Source organism: Kogia breviceps, chromosome 1, assembly GCF_026419965.1.
Source record: "Kogia breviceps isolate mKogBre1 chromosome 1, mKogBre1 haplotype 1, whole genome shotgun sequence".
Classification (NCBI taxonomy): domain Eukaryota; kingdom Metazoa; phylum Chordata; class Mammalia; order Artiodactyla; family Physeteridae; genus Kogia; species Kogia breviceps.
Window position 1 is genome coordinate 80130105 of NC_081310.1, and position 19591 is coordinate 80149695.

Here is a 19591-nt window from a genome sequence, read left to right on the forward strand (position 1 = left end):
TATTCTGAGGGATATTGGTCATTTATTCTACGTGGGGTTTGTGGAACTTCTGGAATCTGAGAAGTCAGTGTCTTCTACCAGTTTTAGAAAATTCTTGGTCTTTTTCTACTGGAACATTTCTTCTAGCCCTTACTCTTTCTCTTCTTTTTCAAGGACTGTAATTACACATATATTATACTTTTTTACTGTATTCCACGTGTCTTTGATGCTGTGCTCTTTTTTTCTGTCCCTCATTTTGGAATCAGCTATTGACCTATCTTCCACTTCACTGATTCTGACTTCTGCTGCATTCAGACTGCTGTTACACACACCCAATGGGTTCTTATTTGCATATATTGTATTTTTCATGTTTAGAATGTCCATCTGATTTTTTATAGATGCCAACTCTGTATTGAAGTAAATTATCCATCTTTTCATCTTTGCCCATCTTTTCCTCTATTTTCTTAAACCTACTAGTCATAGTTAATTTAAAGTCCTGTTAGCTCTAATATCTGGGTATGTTTCTGTTAACTTTTAGTGTTTAGTCATTTGAATTTCATTTTTACCATGCCTTATAATTTTATATTGGATCCTATACATTGTGGATGAAAAAATTGTAGAGGCTCTGGATAATGTTATCTAACTTCTGAAGAGTTAAGTTTTGTTCTGGTAGGCAGAAGGAATACTAGTGGATCACTTTGATCCTATAAAGACTGGGTCTTAAGCTTTGTTAGATCTATTCTGTTTCATTACTGTACTTACTGTAAGGGTATGGCCTTTTTAGGGGTCTTAACTGAAAACTCTGGCTGTCTTTCTACCTTGGAGAGGCTTGAAGTCCAAATTGTGTTGGATGCTGAAATCTCTACTTAGCTCATTACCCTCCAAACTGCTGTTTCCTGGTATGCTTTTTGGCATCTTGTTTTGCATATTCTGGGTTTAGAAACTGGGCACTATCTTGAGGGGAATTTTTACCGAGATTATTGAGCTACTACTTCTCTGCCATTCTCCCCTCCCTGGGAGTCCTCCTTCAAGTCTCAGCCACTTTGGCAGCTCTGAACTTTGACATTTGAGTCTTCAGCCCAGTAATACTGCATCTTTTACTTGGCCTTTATTCTCTGGCACCTGATTTGGAAAATTCCCTCAGGATAAAAATCCCAGGGTGAATATGGAGTTCATTTCATGTGCTTCTCTTCTCAAGAATCATAGATTCAAGTCCTGTCTGCTTAGGTTACTTGTCAGTGCCTTCAAAGAGTTGTTTTTATATTTTTCTATATTTATATATGTAATACTTACATATTTATAAATATTTATATATTCTATCCCACTCCCCCCACCCAAGGGAGGGAAGAGTCAGTCTGATACATGCTCCTCCATCTTAACTGGAACTGGAAGTTTCAGCACTTCTTAGCTTTTGAGTTTGCAGTAACTTCACTGAACTGTTTATCTGCCTCAACTAATGAAGATGGCATATTCATTTTAAATTTGGGAACCCCATTTGTTTCTATTTGTGTATTAGATAAAATCTACCGCTAGCCTATGGGCAAAGCCAAAGTCTGAGTCTGCTAGGAGAGCAACTTCAACTAATAGGATTAGAAGCCGATTTCAGAGAATTAGATGGCAAAAAATGTATGTAAAGTCAGGAAGTATAGGCATCAAATGCATACAGTGTATATAAGCAAACTGGTTATGAGGGGAAGTGAGAGATATGATGGTGGTTAGAAGGGGAAGGCTTTGTTTTAGGGATGAGGAAACTTGAGCATGTTTATAGCCTGGGCATGGAGCTAATGGAGAAAGGGAGGCCAAAGATATTAAGAAAACAAAAGATAATTAAGAATTCCCTAGTAGAGATGAGAGTGATAGAGTAAGTTACTTCAATAAGATTCATTGGGGGAAAAAGAGAGGTAAAGATATAGATTAAGTTAGGAGGTTTGAAAGAAAGGATGAGATACCTGGTAGTGTCATTTTCTGGAAGCAGTTGGAATCATGATGGGAGAGACTACTTAAAGATAAAGAAATAGTAAAGAAGCAGAATGAAAGACTGGATGAGTTTCACGAGTGAGATACGTCTCTGATGTCTCCCAGTTCTGAGGCTTAGGCAACTCAGTGGATGGTAGTGTTGGGGTTAATAAAACAGAACTGAAGAGCAGATTTGGGAGGAAAAAAATGAGTTAAGAAGAGTTCAGCTTTATTCACACTGAGTTAATCAATAATAGTGACTATTGCCTATGAACCTTGGGATCCACAGTACCCACTACAAAGATAAACCTTCTCCCTTGCAGGTCTTGCAGGTCACAATGGGGTTACCTCCCTATAAACCCATTGTAAGTTGAAAATATCTTAAGTCAAAATGCATTTTATATACCTAACCTACATCACAGCTTAGCCTAGCCTACCTTAAATGTGCTCAAAACACTTACATTAGCCTACAGTTAGGCAGAATCATCTAACACAAAGCCTATTTTATAATAAAAAAGTGTTGACTATCTCATGTAATTTATTGAATACTATACAGAAAGTGAAAAACAGACTGGTTGTATGGGTACGAAATGGTTATTAATGTATCTGACTGGGAGCCCAGCATCACCAGGGAGTATTACCCCATATCTCTAGCCCAGGAAAAGATCAAAATTCAAAGCTCTAAATCTGGTTTCTACTGAATGCATATCTCTTTCACACCATGGTAAAGTCGAAAAATTAAGTGGAACCAGTAAGCGGGGCCTTCTGTATAGAATAGTGCAGCAAGAGCGTTCTGCTTTGCTGGAGACTCAGCTTCCATTCTCAGAGGACACTTGAATATAAGAAAAGGATTTTCAGAACAAACATTTAGTGGACGATTTATTTGACCTATGAACTTTTTTTAACCATGAAAACTCCCTCTGACTTGATGGTGGATACCAAGCTATATATACTTTACTATGAGTTCTTCATGAAAAATGACAATCAGAAAGTCTCAACAGAAAGGAAAATTGAGGTTGTTTAGGAGAAAGGTTTTTACAATAACTAAAGGAAAAATTGAAAGGAAAAGATTTTAAATGAGGGGATAAGAAGGGAAGAGAGGGAAAGGAGGCTATACAACAACTTGGAGAAGTAATGATTCTGAGGAGAATATATAAAATATAAGAGGATGACTGATTTGGAGGGTAGAGGACAAAAACCAGGAAAAATATGGAGAGAGGGAATGAGAAAAGGAGAAACTTTTTGAGGTTGGAAATTGAGGACGGTGACAATGAAGCAGACAGGAAGAAAAAAGAAAGCAGGTCTGGGAATGAAAAGCTCTCCAGGTTGAGGTGGTGGGTGGAGAGAAAAGGGGGAGATGACAGAGGGTTAAGAGGCAGCGGCGGGCGTTTGTGCGAGAGGGACCGAAGCAATCTGGGCGGAGCAGGTGGCCGAGGCAGCCGCGGAGGAGGCCTGGTCTTTCCAGGTCTCAACCACGACAGTGGCAACTGGAGTGGATGGTCATCCACTCCCAGAGGATGCTCCCTGGCAGTGCGGGAAGACCTTAGGGAAACCAAGCAAGGACGGTAACTAGGATTGGGCTGGCCAGGCCCGTGAAATTCATGAAGAGGACTGACAGCGGGTCCTGCTGCCGCCGCCGCTGCGACTGCGGCGGCTGGTGCTGCCGCGCGTCCAGCCGGGCGCGCCACGCGCCCTACTGGTCCAGGGACGCGGCGCGAAACCCACAGTCCTCACGGCAGTCTCCCGGTCGGGAACGACGGCATCCCGAGCCGTCTGGGAGCTGGGCAGCAGCGGCCGAGGAGGAAGAGGCAGCCGCGGCAGCCGCACCCTGGATGAGGTGAGAGCGACGCGGGAGCCCCGGAGGCTGCAGAACGCACCGGGAGTGGCAGCGCCCTTTGCGCTGATTAGAACTGCTTTCGGGGCTGGGACCCACGGGCTGCAGCCCCAAGCGCTTGGGAGGGGTTGGCACAGAGTGACATTAGCTTGGAGCAAGTTGCAGGGCACGGCTGGGGAGCGGGGGGTGATGGGGCTGGTGGCGGGGACGGGTCGGGGAGAGACAGTAGAGAGTTGCCTAGAAATACAGGTGTAGTGCCGGATTGTACCGGACTAAAGCTTAGGAAACCCAGTCTCTACCCCAACGTCTTTGCTTAACGTGTAGTCAACGGCTTTGTTGGTGGAGATGAGATGGAAGGCCATGCCGGTTGGGTCGAGTCAAAGGAGAGACGAACACATGATTCAGAAGGCCATGCCAGGTTGGAAGCGCTAAGAATGGTAAAGAAGATAAAGGACCAGGAAATGTGTGTGGGTGTACAGTTGAAAGAGTACCCACTGCCTTATCCTTTTTTTCCTTCCCAATCTTAGATACAGACAGCAGGGTGGGGGTTGGTTCTTTCCTAGGCTACCTCTCTTCTCCTGCAGAGCTGGAGCCTTGCCTGTTGGCTGGGTGACGCCGAGCAGGATGAGCCCCACCTAAACCCAGTCACTTCCGCTGCTCTGTCTTGGAAGACCAGACACATTAGGCCCAAATTTTCTTCATGTAGCAGCAGCAGGATGAAAGTCTGCCATACATACTATTTCTTTGGAGAAGAGACAGATTGTGCTGCTGACTTTTTGAAATAAACATTTCCTTGTCAGAAAATCTTTAGCTTATTCTTTTATGCGAAACTAGCACTCATAAATCAAACTACAAGGCAATAGTGGTTTCAGTATCTAAGCTGCCATTAACTAACTGGGATCTGAAAAAAGTTCCTTCATTTCTCTAGGCCTATGCATAAAATCAGGATTTTTTTTCCTATGCATAAAATCAGGATTTGTGTCTTCTGAGTATTAATTACAGAACCAAATATTAATGGGATCTGTATTTTGTGTTCAGGACTATGTTTTATTTGTGAATGAGAAAACTTAATTTATTCACAGACAATTGTATTTATTCATCACACTGTCCACTGTTTATTTGAGAAAACTGAGTCAGACTATTCAGTTAACAGTACTTAAAGGAATCACATTTCTATTAAGAAACTCAGGATAAATTATTGCTTTTAAGAAGGAATGAAGCAAGAAATGTTCATTATTTGATTTTTTATAAAGTGGAATTTTAGCCCAAACATACGTACTTTTTAAAACATGTGTATCTATGGTGTGTTGAATATTTTTCACAGATTACTTTGGAATTATTTTTAAAGCCTGAAACAAAAAAAATTAATCTGAATATATATTTATGATTTAAAGTTTCTTAACTACTTTATATATACTGGGGTGAACTCTTTTCATCAAAAGAAGCATTACCATTGCAAAATTTTAAATGTGTCATGACTCCTTATCCTAAAGATGTGATTTTTCTTACTGTCTTTGGTAACAAAAAGTTTGTAGTGTTAGAATTAGTTATCTAAATTGTGGTTTAATTGTTAAAATAGAAGGTATATGCTTTCATTATTTCCTTAATAGTTATTCATCTGACATATCTCTACATTCATCTTAGTTGATGTGATGAGGCTTGAAATGCTTTTAAACATTTCAGGAATACTCAAATGAAACAGTGTCAGAAACTTCACTGAGGTTGGTGCTACTCTGACCCTCATTTAAAAATCAGTTCTCTAGGAATGTGCAACATACTTTTAAAAACATACCTGTATTGGACTTCCCTGGTGGTGCAGTGGTTAAGAATCCCCCTGCCAATGCACGGGACTTGGGTTCAAGCCCTGGTCTGGGAAGATCCCACATGCCGCGGAGCAACTGAGCCGTGCGCCACAAATACTGAGCCTGCGCTCTAGGTCCCGCGTGCTGCAACTACTGAAGCCCACCGACCTAGAGCCCGTGCTCCACGGCAAACAGAAGCCACCGCAATGAGAAGCCCGTGCACCGCAACAGAGTAGCCCCCACTTGCCGCAACTAGAGAAAGCCCACACGCAGCAACGAAGACCCAAAGCAGCCAAAAAATAAAATTAAAAAAAAAAAACCCAAACCAAGCAAACAAACAAAAAAAAACCTACTCCATATTAAAAAAAGAAAAAACAAAAAACCTGTCTTAGCTATAGTACTAGAGGTTTATGAGTATTAGAGGCTTGCACTTGGGAAGGAGTGTCTTTGGTATCCAATTTTCTAACTCCCAATCAACTAAAAATGGAAGTAAGCAGCTCATTTTAATTCAGTGTTTTGGTTTTTCTTAAATTAAGCAATGATGGTGGAGGCCAGTACAAAACTGGATGCAAAACTACCCTCAGGTAGTTGAGAATCTATAGTTCTAAACTCTGCTCACCTAACTACAGTATGGAAAAAGGGCTATAACAGTAAAATGGACTGTGGAAATAATAAATAAATAAATACAAGACTACTATATATACCTAGAATGGCAAATTACTAATTTATAATGAGGAGTCATCTTAGGGAACTAGACCCTCTTTTTTTATTTAAGTGAGGTCTCTTGGCATACTTGCCATATTCGGAAGCCAAATTATAATAAAAAGGTTGTTTGTGAAACTTGAATTTAGAATAAGGAGAATTAATCAGTGAATTCTAAATATTTTTTTTAAAAAGTAATAGCTTCAAACAGAGTATCAAAGGATACAGATGGGTTCTTTCTTCCCTGGATGGTGAGTTGCATTAATGATCAACCTCTCTTCTCATGCGCACCTTCTTTTTTTCGCTGACATGTTATTTCTTCAGGTAGTGGTCTGTTTGGCTTGGGAATCTTTATGTCTGTTTCAAGTGTCTGCATATTTCTTCTCTGAACCAGTTTGTCTTCATTGTAAAGTTTAAATTCCAAATGGCAAGCTTACTTTCCTTAGGCAAAATTCATGATGAGGGTATAGGGAAGTGGGGCTGGGGGACCTTGTTATAGCCCCTTCATGCTGGTAATATGAACCACGTGGTTAATCGTAACTGGATATGGCGCTAAGAGGCAGAGGATCAGAGAGGGCTTCACACACACAGGAGATGAACTTTTTCTGGCCTAACAAGATAACGAAGCCAGGGTTGGATGGGAAGTAAATTTTATTTTCTTTTTATTTTTTAACATCTTTATTGGAGTATAATTGCTTTACAATGGCGAGTTAGCTTCTGCTGTATAAAAAAGTGAATCAGCTATACATATACATACATCCCTATATCTCCTTCCTCTTGTGTCTCCCTCCAATCCCCCCATCCCACCCCTCTAGGTGGTCACAAAGCACCTAGCTGATCTCCCTGTGCTATGCGCTGCTTCCCACTAGCTATCCATTTTACATTTGGTAGTGTATATATGTCCATGCCACTCTCTCAGGAAGTAAATTTTAGCAGAGGGATATAAGCAAGATGTATGGCCCTGGGAAAATTCCTTATTGAAGTGAGACGCATGCTGTGATAGAACTTTTCTATGAGGATTTAATTCAAAGGTTTTCCTCTTTCAGGTATACAACTATTTAAAAAGAGGAATTAAGTGAGTTGCCAGATTATGACAATGTGCCTCAATGGGCACTTGTGAAGCCTAGCAGATTGCACATTCTAGGTGGATAGCCTGGAACCAGCAGGCAACTATTGGAGGTTGGGGGTGCTAGGAAATCATGTCAAAGAAGGATCAGTATACTTCTAACATCAAACTTCAACCATTGTGTCTCTTTAGCCATCTCTCTCTTTTTGTTATTTTCTTTTTTTTTTACTGCTTTATTGAGATGTAATTGACATGCAGTAAACTGGGCAAATTTAAAATGAACAATTTGAAAAGTCTCAATATGTGTATCAATACATACCTGTGAAATCATCACATATCCATCATCCTATAAAGTTTCCTTCTGCCCTTTTATAGTCCCTCCCTTCTGTCTCATCTTGCCCCAGTAACACACAGGCAACCACTGGTCCTTTTGTCACTATATGATAGTTTGCTTTTTCTAGAATTTTATATAAATGGGATTATACAGCATGAACTCTTTGTTTTTGCCTGGCTTCTTTCACTCAGCTTAGTTATTTTAAGATTTACCCATACTGTTGTGGGTATCAATAGTTCATTTTCTTTCATTGCTGAGTAGTATTCCATTGTATGGATATACCACAATTAGTTTATTCATTCACCAGCTGTTGGGTTGTTTCCAGTTTTATGGCTATTACAGATAAAGCTGCTGTGAATATTCGTGTACAAGTCTTTGTGTGTACATATGCTTTCATTTCTCTTGGGTGAATTTCTAGGAGCAGAACAGTAGGCATATGTTTAACTTCATAGAAAATTGCCAAAATCTTTGTCAAAGGGATTTTACCTTTTACATTCCCAGTAGAGATGTATGAAGGTCCCTATTTCTCCACATCCTTGCTGACATTTGTTACTGTCTTTTTTTATGATAGCCATTCTAGTGAGTGTGAAATGGTATCTTATTATGATTTTTTTTTTTTTTTTTTTTTTTTTTTTTGCGGTACGTGGGCCTCTCACTGTTGTGGCCTCTCCCATTGCAGACCACAGGCTCCAGACACTCAGGCTCAGCGGCCATGGCTCACGGGCCTAGCTGCTCTTCAGCATGTGGGATCTTCCCAGACTGGGGCACGAACCCGTGTCCCCTGCATGAGCAGACGGACTCTCAACCACTGTGCCACCAGGGAAGCCCACTTATTATGATTTTGATTTGCAATTCCCATTGACTACTGATATTGAACATCTTTTCATGTGCTTTATTACCATCTGTATATTTTTGGTGAAGTGTTTGTTGAAATTTTTTGCCCATTTTTTGTGGAGTTGTTTGCTTTTTTATTGTTAAATCTGAGAGTTCTTTATTCTAAATACAAGTTTTTATTATATATGTACTTTGTAACTATTTTCTCCCAATCTATAGTTTGTCTTTTCATTTTAATAACAGTATCTTTTGAAGACCAGAAGTTTTTAAAATTTTACTAAAGTAAGTCCAAACTATCAAATTTTTTTAAAGGATTTTGCTTTTAATGTTACATTTAAGACATCATTACTTAACCCAAGGTCACAAAAGTATTTTTCTATGTTTTCTTCTAAAAGTTTTATAGTTTCATGTTTTACATTTAGGTCTATGATCCATTTTGAGTTAATTTTTGTATCTAGTACAAGATATTGATCAAGGTTCTTTTTTTTTGCATGTAGTGTTTGTTGTTCCAACACTGTTTGTTGAGAAATCTTTCCTTTCTCCATTTAACTGCCTTAGCACTTTTATTGAAATCAATTGACCATATATATGTGAGTCTATGTCTGAATTTTCTATTCTGTTCCATTGATCTATTTGTCTATCTTTAGACCAATATCATACTATCTTGATTACTATAGCGTTGTAAATCTTGAAATAATGTAGTGCAAATCCTCCAATTTCATTCTTCTTATTCAAAATTGTTTGGACTGTACTAGGTTCTTTGCATTTCCATATACATTTTAGAATCCACTGGTCAACACAGACAAAAGGCCTGCTGGCAATTTGAATGGGATTGTATTGAAGTCTATATATTAATTTGGAGAGAATTGATATTGTAACAATATTGAGTCTTCTGATCCATAAATATGGTATATCTCTTCATTTATTTAGGTCAGTGGTTCTCAACTGGGGACAATTATGCCTCACAAAGGACATTTGACAGTATCTGGACACGTTTTTGATTATCCTAACTCACAGCAAGGGTGATACTGGCATTTAGTAAATAGAAGTCAGGAATACTGTTTAATAATCTACAATACATAGAACAGTTCTAACAATGAAGAACCATCCAGCCCAAAACATCAATAGTGAGTGAGGTTGAGAAACCCTCATTTAGTTCTCCTTTACTTTTTCTCAACACTGTTTTATGGTTTTTAGCATATAGAACTTACATATCTTATGAGACACATGCTTAAATTCTTAATATCTTTAATTCTATTATAAATGATAATGTCTATAATTTCAATTTCTGATTGTTCATTGCTAGTTTATACTGTTTTTTGTATACTCATCTTATATCCTGTAGCTTTGCTAAATTGACTATTTGGTTCTAGATTTTTTGTAGATTTCATAGAATTTTCTACATAATAATTATGTCATCCACACAAAGAGAGGAAGATGGAGGGAAGGAGGAAGAGACAGAGAGAGACAGAGAGACAGTTTTACTTCTTTCTTTTCAATCTCTATGTCTTTATTTATTTTGCCTTATTGCACTAGCTATCACCTCTAGTACAAAGTTGAATTGAAATAGTAAAAGCAAACATACTTTGCCTTGTTACTGATCTTTAGAGGAAGGCATTCATTCTTTTACCATTAAGTTTATACCTGTAGGTTTTTCGTAGGTACTTTTCATCAGATTGAGGAGGTTCTCTTCCATTCATAATTTTCTGTGAGTTTTCGTTAGTAATGGATGTTTGATTTTACCTCTGATGAGATGCCTATATCATTTTTCTTTTTTATTCTATTAATATGGTAAATTACATTGGTTGACTTAAGAATATTAAAATCAACATTGAGTTCCTGGAGTAAATCCCACTTAGTCATGATATACTATCCTTTTTATACTGTTGGATTAGAGCTACTGAAATTTTGTTAAGAATTTTTGCATCTATGTTCAGGAGGGATATTGGTTTGTATTCTTCACTTGTAATGTCTTTGTCTGTATTTGGTATAAGGGTAATGTTTTCCTCATAAAATGAGTTGGGAAATATTCCCTCTTCTTCAATTTTTGGGGGAGAGTTTGTGTAGAATTGGCACTATTTCTTCCTTAAATGTTTGTCATCAAGGTTCATCCATGTTGTAGCATGTGTCAGGATTCTGTTCTTTTTTAAAGGCTGAATAATATACCATTATATGTATATATCACATTCTGTTTATCCATTAATTCACTGATGGACATTTGGGTTGTTGCTGCCTTTTGGCTATTATGAATCTTCTATGAACACTGGTGTACAAATACCTGCTTTCAATTCTTTTGAGTATTTACCCAGATGTGGAATTGCTGAATTATGTGGCAGTTGGAACTCCCATACAATTTCCTACAGTGACTGCACCATTTTACATTACCAATAGTGCACAAAGGTTCTGATTTCTTCACATGCTTACCAACACTTGTTATTTTCTGTTTTGGGGGCCTTTTTGTTTTAGTAATGGCCATCTTCATGAGTGTGTAGTGGAATATCATGGTGGTTTTGATTTTCATTTTCTGAATAATATTTTCTTTCTTTTTTTTTTTTTTTTTTTGTGGTACGCAGGCCTCTCACTGTTGTGGCCTCTCCCGTTGCGGAGCACAGGCTCCGGACGTGCAGGCTCAGCGGCCACGGCTCACGGGGCCCAGCCGCTCCGCGGCATGTGGGACCTTCCTGGACCGGGGCACGAACCCGTGTCCCCTGCATCGGCAGGCGGACTTCTCAACCACTGCGCCACCAGGGAAGCCCATGAATAATATTTTCTAAGGTCTCACATTTACTCACATATTTCCCATTTCCAGTTTTCTTTATTAGTTTGCTTAGATCTAGATTTCAATCTTGTATCATTCCCCTTCTGCTTGAAAGAATTTCTTCAACATTTCTTATTCTTATTGTGCAGATAAACTGTTGGGGAATCCTTTCAGATATTGTGTGTCTGACAAAGTGTTTTTGCCACCTTCGTGTTTGAAAGATATTTTTGCTAGTTGTCAGGACTGACTACATAATTTGTGGGGCCCAAAGCAAAATGAAAATGTAGAGCCCTCTGTTCAGAATTATTAAGAATTTCAAGCCATCAACAGCAGAATATTAGGGGAATTCCCTGGTGGTCCAGTGGTTAGGACTCAGCGCTTTTACTGCCAGGGCCTGGGTTCAATCCCTGGTTGGAGATCTAAGATCCAGAAAAAAAACAAAAAACAAAAAACAGAATATTAAACCAAACACAGTCTTTCTGAGTGTAGTACTGTGTGACTATACAAGTTGCACATGCAAGAAGTCTACTCTGCTAGTTATAGAATTCTAGGTAACATTTTTTTTCAGTCCTTTAAGGATGTTGTTATGCTGTCTTTTAACTTGCAATTTTTCTGATGAGAATTCTGCTCCTCTTATCTTTTTTTCCTCTGTACATAATGGAGGTTTTTTCCTCCTGAATGTTTTAAATTTTTTCTCCTTTATCACTGATCTTAAGCAATTTGATTACAATGTACCTTGGTGTAGTTATTTTCATGTTTCTGTGCTTTGGCTTTGTGGAGCTTATAGTTTTCATTAAAACTGGACAATTTTCAGCCATTATTTCTTTGAAAAATTTTTGTCATTCCTTCTAACTTTTTTCCTTTGGAAACTCTAGTTACACATGTATTAGACCACTTGAAATTTTCCCACAGATCACTGATGCTTTGTCCTTTTTTTTAAAGTCTTTTTTCTCTTTGTTTTATTTTGGATTATTTTTATTCGTATGTCTTCAAGTCACTAATCTTTTCTTCTGCAGTGTCTAAATTGCTCTTAATCCCATGCAGTGTATTTTTCATCTCAGATACTATCTTTTTCACCTCTAGAAGTTTGATTTGTGTCTTTAAAAAAAATAACTTCCGGGCTTGCCTGGTGGCGCAGTGGTTGAGAATCCGCCTGCCGATGCAGGGGACACAGGTTTGTGCCCCGGTCCAGGAAGATCCCACATGCCGCGGAGCAGCTAGGCCCGTGATCCATGGCTGCTAAGCCTGCGCGTCCCTGTGCTCCGCAACGGGGAAGGCCACAACAGTGAGAGGCCCGCCTACCACCACAAAAAAAAAACAAAAAACAAAAAACTTCCATATATTTTACTTAACTTGGTCAATCTTTATTCTACCTTCTTGAATATATGGAATGTTATAAAAATGGTTTTAATTCTAATATCCATGTCAGTTCCAAGTATGTTTCTAGTGATTGATGTGATTGATTTTTCTCTTCATTTTGAGTAGTGTTTTCCTGCTTCTTTGTATACGTGGTAATATTTGATCAGATGCCACATATTGAGCATTTTATTGTTGGATTCTAGGTAATTTTTCATTTCTGTAATTATTCTTGAACTTTATTCTGGGACATAGTTAAGTTGCTTCAAAATAGTTTGACCCTTTTGGGTCTTGTTTTTAAGGTTTGGTAGGTGGAACCAAAGAAACATTTCATAACTTTCCCCTTTACTGGGCTGATACTTCTTTGAGTACTCTACCCAATATCCCATGAATTATGAAAATTTTTTCTACTTCTGTTTCTGGAAAAACAAACTCTTCTCATCCTGTATGAGCCAAGAAGATTGTCCCTCTGATTCTCTTATGTGGTTCTTACCCCAGCCTTAGTTTCCTCATACAAACATGCTGATCAGTACACAGCTGAATACTCAAGGGGGTTGCTTCGCAGATCTCTGGAATTTTCTCTTTTTTTTGGTATTCTGCTCTATGAACTCTTGCTACCTTGGCCTTCCCAAGTTTCTAGCTTTATCTCAACCTAAGGAGATAACTAGGCTCTGCCTTGGCTCCCTCTGTTACCACTACCAACTATAAACTCTCTCCAAGAAGTAAACTAGGGCAGTTGTGTGCCTCACTTTGTTTCTCTTTTCTCTGGGATCACTATCTGTGTTGCCTAAAACTCAGTGTCTGAAAATCTTTCTTTCATATATTTTGTCCAGGTTTTTACTTATTCCTATCAGCGGTGAGTGGTAATAAATATGGACCCTGTTACTTCATGCTGTTTGGAAGTAAATGTGGATTTCTAGTTATCTTTTAAATTGCATTTTTAAACCCTGGCTATACATTTGAATTACCTAGGGAGATTTTTAAAAACTTATGTACAGGCTCCACTCCAGACCAATTAAATCATACTCTTTCAGATTGAGGCCCTAGCCTCATGTACAAAAGCACTCATGTACAGCAAGTTTAGAGAACCACTGAATTAAAGAACTGTTGCATTCATAAACAGTTCTGAGAGGCTTTTGTGTTCTGTCACTCCAACTAAGACACAGAGGTGGTTAAGATTTTGGTTTTGATAAGCAGTGTGGAGCTAGAAGGTTTTAAAGCAGGGTAGTGATGTACTTAGATCTTTGTTTTAGAGCCATAAGGGTGACAACTGTGTGGGAGATGGAGTGAAGTGGGTTGACTGAAAAGAAGGGATAACTAAGAAGCTGTTACAAGTGGTTTGGGGTCTGAGGTTACAAGAGCCTGAACTTAGACAGTGTTAGTAGGAATGGTGAAGAAGGGATAGATTTGAGAATTTCTTTTTAAAAAAATTTTAATTAATTAATTATTTTTTCATTTTTGGCTGCATTGGGTCTTCGTTTCTGTGCACGGGCTTTCTCTAGTTGCAGTGAGTGGGGGCTAGTCTTCAGTGTGGTGCTCGGGCTTCTATTGTTGCAGAGCACAGGCTCTAAGACATGGGCTTCAGTAGTTGTGGCATGTGGGCTCAGTAGTTGCGGCACAATCAGTAATTGCAGCATGCAGGCTCTAGGGCATGCAGGCTTCAGTAGTTGTGGCTCACGGGCTCTAGAGTGGAGGCTCAGTAGTTGTGGCCCACGGGCTCTAGAACGCAGGCTCAGTAGTTGTGGTGCACGGGCTTAGTTGCTCCATGGCATGTGGGATCTTCCCAGACCAGGGCTCGAACCCATGTCCCCTGCATTGGCAGGCAGATTCTTAACTACTGCGTCACCAGGGAAGCCCCTAGATTTGAGAATTTCTGAGGTAGAATTGATGGCACTTGTTGATCAATGAAGTATGGGAAATGAAGAAGAGGGAGGAAACAAGAATTACTCTTAAATTTCTAGGTCAACTATGGAATGATTACTAATATCATCTATGAGAGATAATATGGTAGGAGAAGTAGATATCAGGGAAAAGAATTACTTTCATGTGGGACATCCAAAAGGAGGTGTCTTGCAGAACTGTATCATTTAGTGGTCAGGACCGCTAAATCTTTCTGGGGCATAAATAGAGAAAACATTTAAGTGCATATCTTTTGAGTGTGTTGTATGGTTTTGAACAGATGTTCAAAAGATGTATCGTTCTGCTTTTATTTGATTTAGGTTAATATTAAAATATGTTTGCATTTCTTAGGCATACATCAGTTTACATTAAAGTAAAGTAGATGTCTTCTAGATGACAAGATAGCACATCAGGGATTAGTGCAGACATTTGTTTCTCTTTCTCTTTCTTTCTTTTTTTTTTTTTGGAGGGGGGAGCATTTACTCATTCCTCCTTTCTCTGGACAGTAACTCTACATCTCCTTTGGAGAATTACCCTTTTTTTTTGCCATTGCTTTATTAAAGTCTTATGTGATGGTCTATTAAGGTACCCTGTCCTCTAGATAGATGAGGGTAATGAGACCCACACTAGTATAACCTGACTCTCTGCATGAACATTGCATCTTCATGGAGCAACACAAGAGTAGAAAAAATGGTTGGGACCAGTTGTTTTCTTCTTGCTACCTGAGTTCTTATTGCTTCCCCTGCTTCTGTCCCTTCTGAACCCTTTTTTTTTAGTTTTCAACTGTTCTGTTGATTCTGTGGGTCTACCCTTCTGGTATCCTCTTTTTAGAAACTAAATTTAGCCAAATTTAGTTCTGGTGAGGAGACAGACAGTAAACAAGTAAATAAATATACAAATAAAATGATTTCTAATAGTAATGAGGCTTACAAGGAAAATAAAATAGAGTCATTGGTTAGAAAGGAATGGAGGCAGATGATGGGAGAGCCTCAATTGTAAAACCCTTAAGGTAGGAATAAGCTTGGGATGTTTGAGCCACACAAAGAAGACCAAGGCAGCTGGAACATGCTAAACAAAAGGAGAATGGCAAAAGATAAGGGGGATGAGGTGGGCCGGGCTAGGTCACCTGAGACCTTGTAGGCCATAGTAAAAAGTTGATTTTATTCTGAGGACATTGGGAAACCAAGGAAGGGTTTGAAGCAAGAGCATGATATGATTTTCATGATATGAAAATGTTTTAAAATATCACCCTGCTATTGTAAAACAGACTTTAGGGGTGAAAGAGTGCTTCTAACAGCGGAAGCAGGGAGGCTGCTTTGAAGACTATTCCAGTAAGTAGTACAGATATAAGAAAATGGTGATTTAAATCTTTGTGCCAGCAGTGGGGCTGGTAAGAAGTGAACAGATTCAGAATAAGTTGGAGGTAGAGCCAACAGAATTCACTGATGTATTGGATGAGGGGAATGAAGTTGAAAAAGGAGGTATCACAGACCTTTTAAAAAAGAGTGATTTAACTCTAAAATTGCTCTAAAAATTAAGTCTATAAACAGAAAATAATGTCAGTTTAAACAGAAAATAATTAGAATGTCAGTTTAAAAAGAAAGAGAGTAATTTTTCCTCACAGTCTCAGGAATTAGTTCAGGGATGGGCACTGACTCAAGTTCGTCCAGACAGGATTCTTCAGGAACCTTCTGAAAGTGACAACCTTTCTTCTAATGGATGTGAACCTGAAGGAGAATGTAAGCCTGGGCCTTCTGGCAGATAACTTGCTACCTTGCAGACACTGAAAATAAAACCAGCACAGAAAATAATTGACAGAAGGAGAGAGAAAACTCCATTTTTGGAGTCTCTGTGTTAAGCCGTATTTGAAACCTCTGGTTGAGGTTTTTGCTTAACCTTAGTTGAAGTTTTATCCCCTCTCAGTATGGGAGTGGTGGTGTTTAGGTGAAGGGACAAAAGGATGACAGTCACGCCCATAGAGAAGACCCTGGATAATGTAAAAAATACCTTCACAGAGGGTTGTGTATGTTAACCAGATGGTGGTAGTGTTTATGGTGGGAAGGTGTAGCAGGCAGGGAGATGTTTGTCTCAGGACACTGCAACCTCTTCTTCAAGTTACTTGTTCTCTCAGTCTTGTTTGCCAGAACATACTCATAAGTATAGGGGATTTGTACTAGATCTCACAGGAGTTCCAAACAGAGTTTGTGATTTAGATTTTTGATCACTGACATCCATGGCAGCAAATTATCATTGTTATTATTATTACATGTATAATTTACATTATTAATAATATTTATTGAGTACTGGCTACATGCCAGCATTATACATATCTTAAGCAATGTATAAGCATAAGCTCATTTAATCCTCACTACAATTCTGTGAGAAAGATGCTATTATTATCCCTGCTTTTTTAGAAAACTTAAATGATTTGACAAGATCACACAGTTATGAAGTGGTAGAGGTGGTACTTAATTGGCAGGTGCTAAATTTTTGTTTCATGTGCATTAGAGTCATTATTTTTCTTCATCTTGTATGCTTTAAATTCTTTTTCCTTTTACTGGCCCTAGACCTGCTTTTCCTTAAAAAACAAATCAAAACAAACAAAAGCAACAAGAAGCCTTTGATAGAACTTAGATGAAAAATGGTTTGGTCTCCAAATTAGCATAACAAGCGTGAAATGTCATCTGTTTTAAAATAATAAACTGCATTACTAAAATCTGACCTTGGGCTTCCCTGGTGGCGCAGTGGTTGAGAGTCCGCCTGCCAATGCAGGGGACACGGGTTCGTGCCCCGGTCCTGGAGGATCCCACGTGCCGCGGAGTGGCTGGGCCCGTGAGCCATGGCCGCTGGGCCTGGGCGTCCAGAGCCTGTGCTCTGCAACGGGAGAGGCCACAACAGTGAGAGGCCCGCGTACCACAAAAACAAAAAGTTAGCTCTTAAAAAAAAAAAAAAAAAAAAAAAAAAATCTGACCTTGTGAGGATTTGCTTTCAATTCATATGGCAAAATGCTGAAGGTCAACACAGAGAAATGAATGACCTGTTTAAAACAAAAGGAAGTGTACCTAGACATGAGTGAGAGTCTATCAAAAAAGCATCAGATAGCTCCATATTCAGGTTAATAAAATTGGGGGAATTGCACATTTCAAAAGAGAGTCTGGGACACTGTGCAAATAACAAAGACTTAAAGCAAACTGGGCTCACTGCCCAGAACAGTGGGCACGTGTGGGGGGCTTTTCTCCGCTGTGTGTGTGCTCATGCACACCCACATTTAACCATACAACACTCACCCAGAGAAAATGGAACCAATAATAGAATTGTCAACATGAACAAGTGATCTTAGTATACAAACAGAAACAATACCATATTTTGGCATCCTTTTAATCTCCATAATATTCCGATCTATAACATCTTTTTGCCTCATTGCTATATAAATCTTGACTTTGGAATCTCCAACTAAATATTGAAACTAAAATGTACAGCTTTATTGTTTCAATAAGAAGGCATTTCATGGATTTCACATATCTTCTAAAAGAAAAACAATGTTCTTGGTTGTAATTAAAAGCACATCTGGAAAGAGAATGCTTAGGCAGTATATTCTACAGAATGGTCCTACAAAAGTACTACTTATCATTCCCTTCATTTTCACCATAAATCTACTTTCCAGTTGTGCAGCCTTAAATAAATGCTCTGAATTCCTTGTCCTTCTTTACTGTAAAAGAGAATAGCTTCTTTGTGAGTGGGAGGGCTGGATCTCTAACTCTACAGCATGACCTTGGATTGAGGGAAGGTTCAGGAATCTGTGTATCAGTTATCTATTGCTGCATAGAAAATTACCCCAAAACTTCGGGACTGTGGTGGTTAATTTTATGTGTCAACTTGACTGGATCACAAGGTGCCCAGATGTCTGGCTAAACATTATTTCTAAGTGAATCTGTGAGGGTGTTTCCAGATGTAATTAGCATTTGAAATTAGTAGACTGAGTAAAGCAAATTGCCCTCCCCAATGTGGGTAGGCACCATCCAATCCACTGAGGACCTAAATAGAACAAAAAGATGGAGGAAGGCAGAATTTGTTCTCTCTCTCTCTGCCTAACTACTGAGCTGGGATATTAGTCTTCTGACCTCGGACTGGGACTTATACAGTGGACCGTCTAGATCTTAGAACAACACCAGTGAATTTCCTGGGTTTCCAGCTTCCAAAAGCAGATCACAGGATTTCTTAACCTCCATAATAACATGAGCTAATCACTTATAATAAAGTGATTATAAATAAATCTCTTTCCAATACCAAGAGTGTGATTACCAAGGATTATTGGGGGCCCTCTTAGAGACTGGCTACCACAGTCTGCATCCGTTACCTGAACTCCTGGAAATTAGAGGAACAACAGTATTTATTCCTTCCCTTCCTTCCTTCTAGAATGAGACTATTACAAGACTATAATCAAGCACAAAAATCAAGGAGGAGTATAACCAGAGCTGAGGCTAAAGACTATGCCAAGCTATGAATGTCCTGTTAAAGATTTTTGACCTTATCTTCAGAACAATAAAAACCTCAGACTCTGCTAGCTCAGTCAGCTCTCCAAGCATCCCTGGAAGGTATTGCTGGCAGTGACCAGCTCTGGCTGTCTTCTTGGATGCCTTAGGGTTGAGGGAATTGATTTCTGAGTAGACAGTGTAACCTGTTTGCAGCAAAAGAGGGGGACTGGTTGGGGAGCTCTGCCTTAGATAACCTATTGGGAGACCACACTGTACATGTAGTTTAGTTTCTAATATAAATTAGCAAAGCTACTTTCAGACTGGTCAGGGCTTGGGAGAGTCAGAAACTGGGGGAATATATTCAGTTTAAATAACTATTAATAGTGATATTAATGTTATTAATAAAAGTAATAACTATTGATTTTTAAATTATTAACTTTCACAATTATTTTTCATTGTTGCATCATTTCACCCTTGAAGTAATAACTAAAATTTTATGTTTGAAGGATTACCAGAATTTCAGCATGTAAATCATATAAGGAGACTTTCACCTCAAATAATATCTTGAATACTTACTTGTATCTGAGAGTGATTGT

General features: G+C 38.8%; 1 protein-coding gene across 18 annotated transcripts in view; it reads left to right on the forward strand.

The window, feature by feature from the left end:
• Positions 1–3208: 3208 nt before the first annotated feature.
• The window catches only part of LOC131761076 (myomegalin), a 223919-nt gene continuing 207536 nt past the window's right edge, over positions 3209–19591 (forward strand). For 17 of the 18 annotated variants that reach the window (XR_010840732.1, XR_010840750.1, XM_059071456.2 and 14 more), the window contains exon 1: positions 3209–3772. Coding sequence is in view for 16 of the 18 variants with exons in the window: in XM_059071456.2 (XP_058927439.2) it covers positions 3537–3772 (236 nt within the window). In the remaining 2 variants the exon portion in view is untranslated. The remainder of the gene's footprint in view (positions 3773–19591) is intronic. The other variant, XM_067034261.1, reaches the window with a different exon arrangement.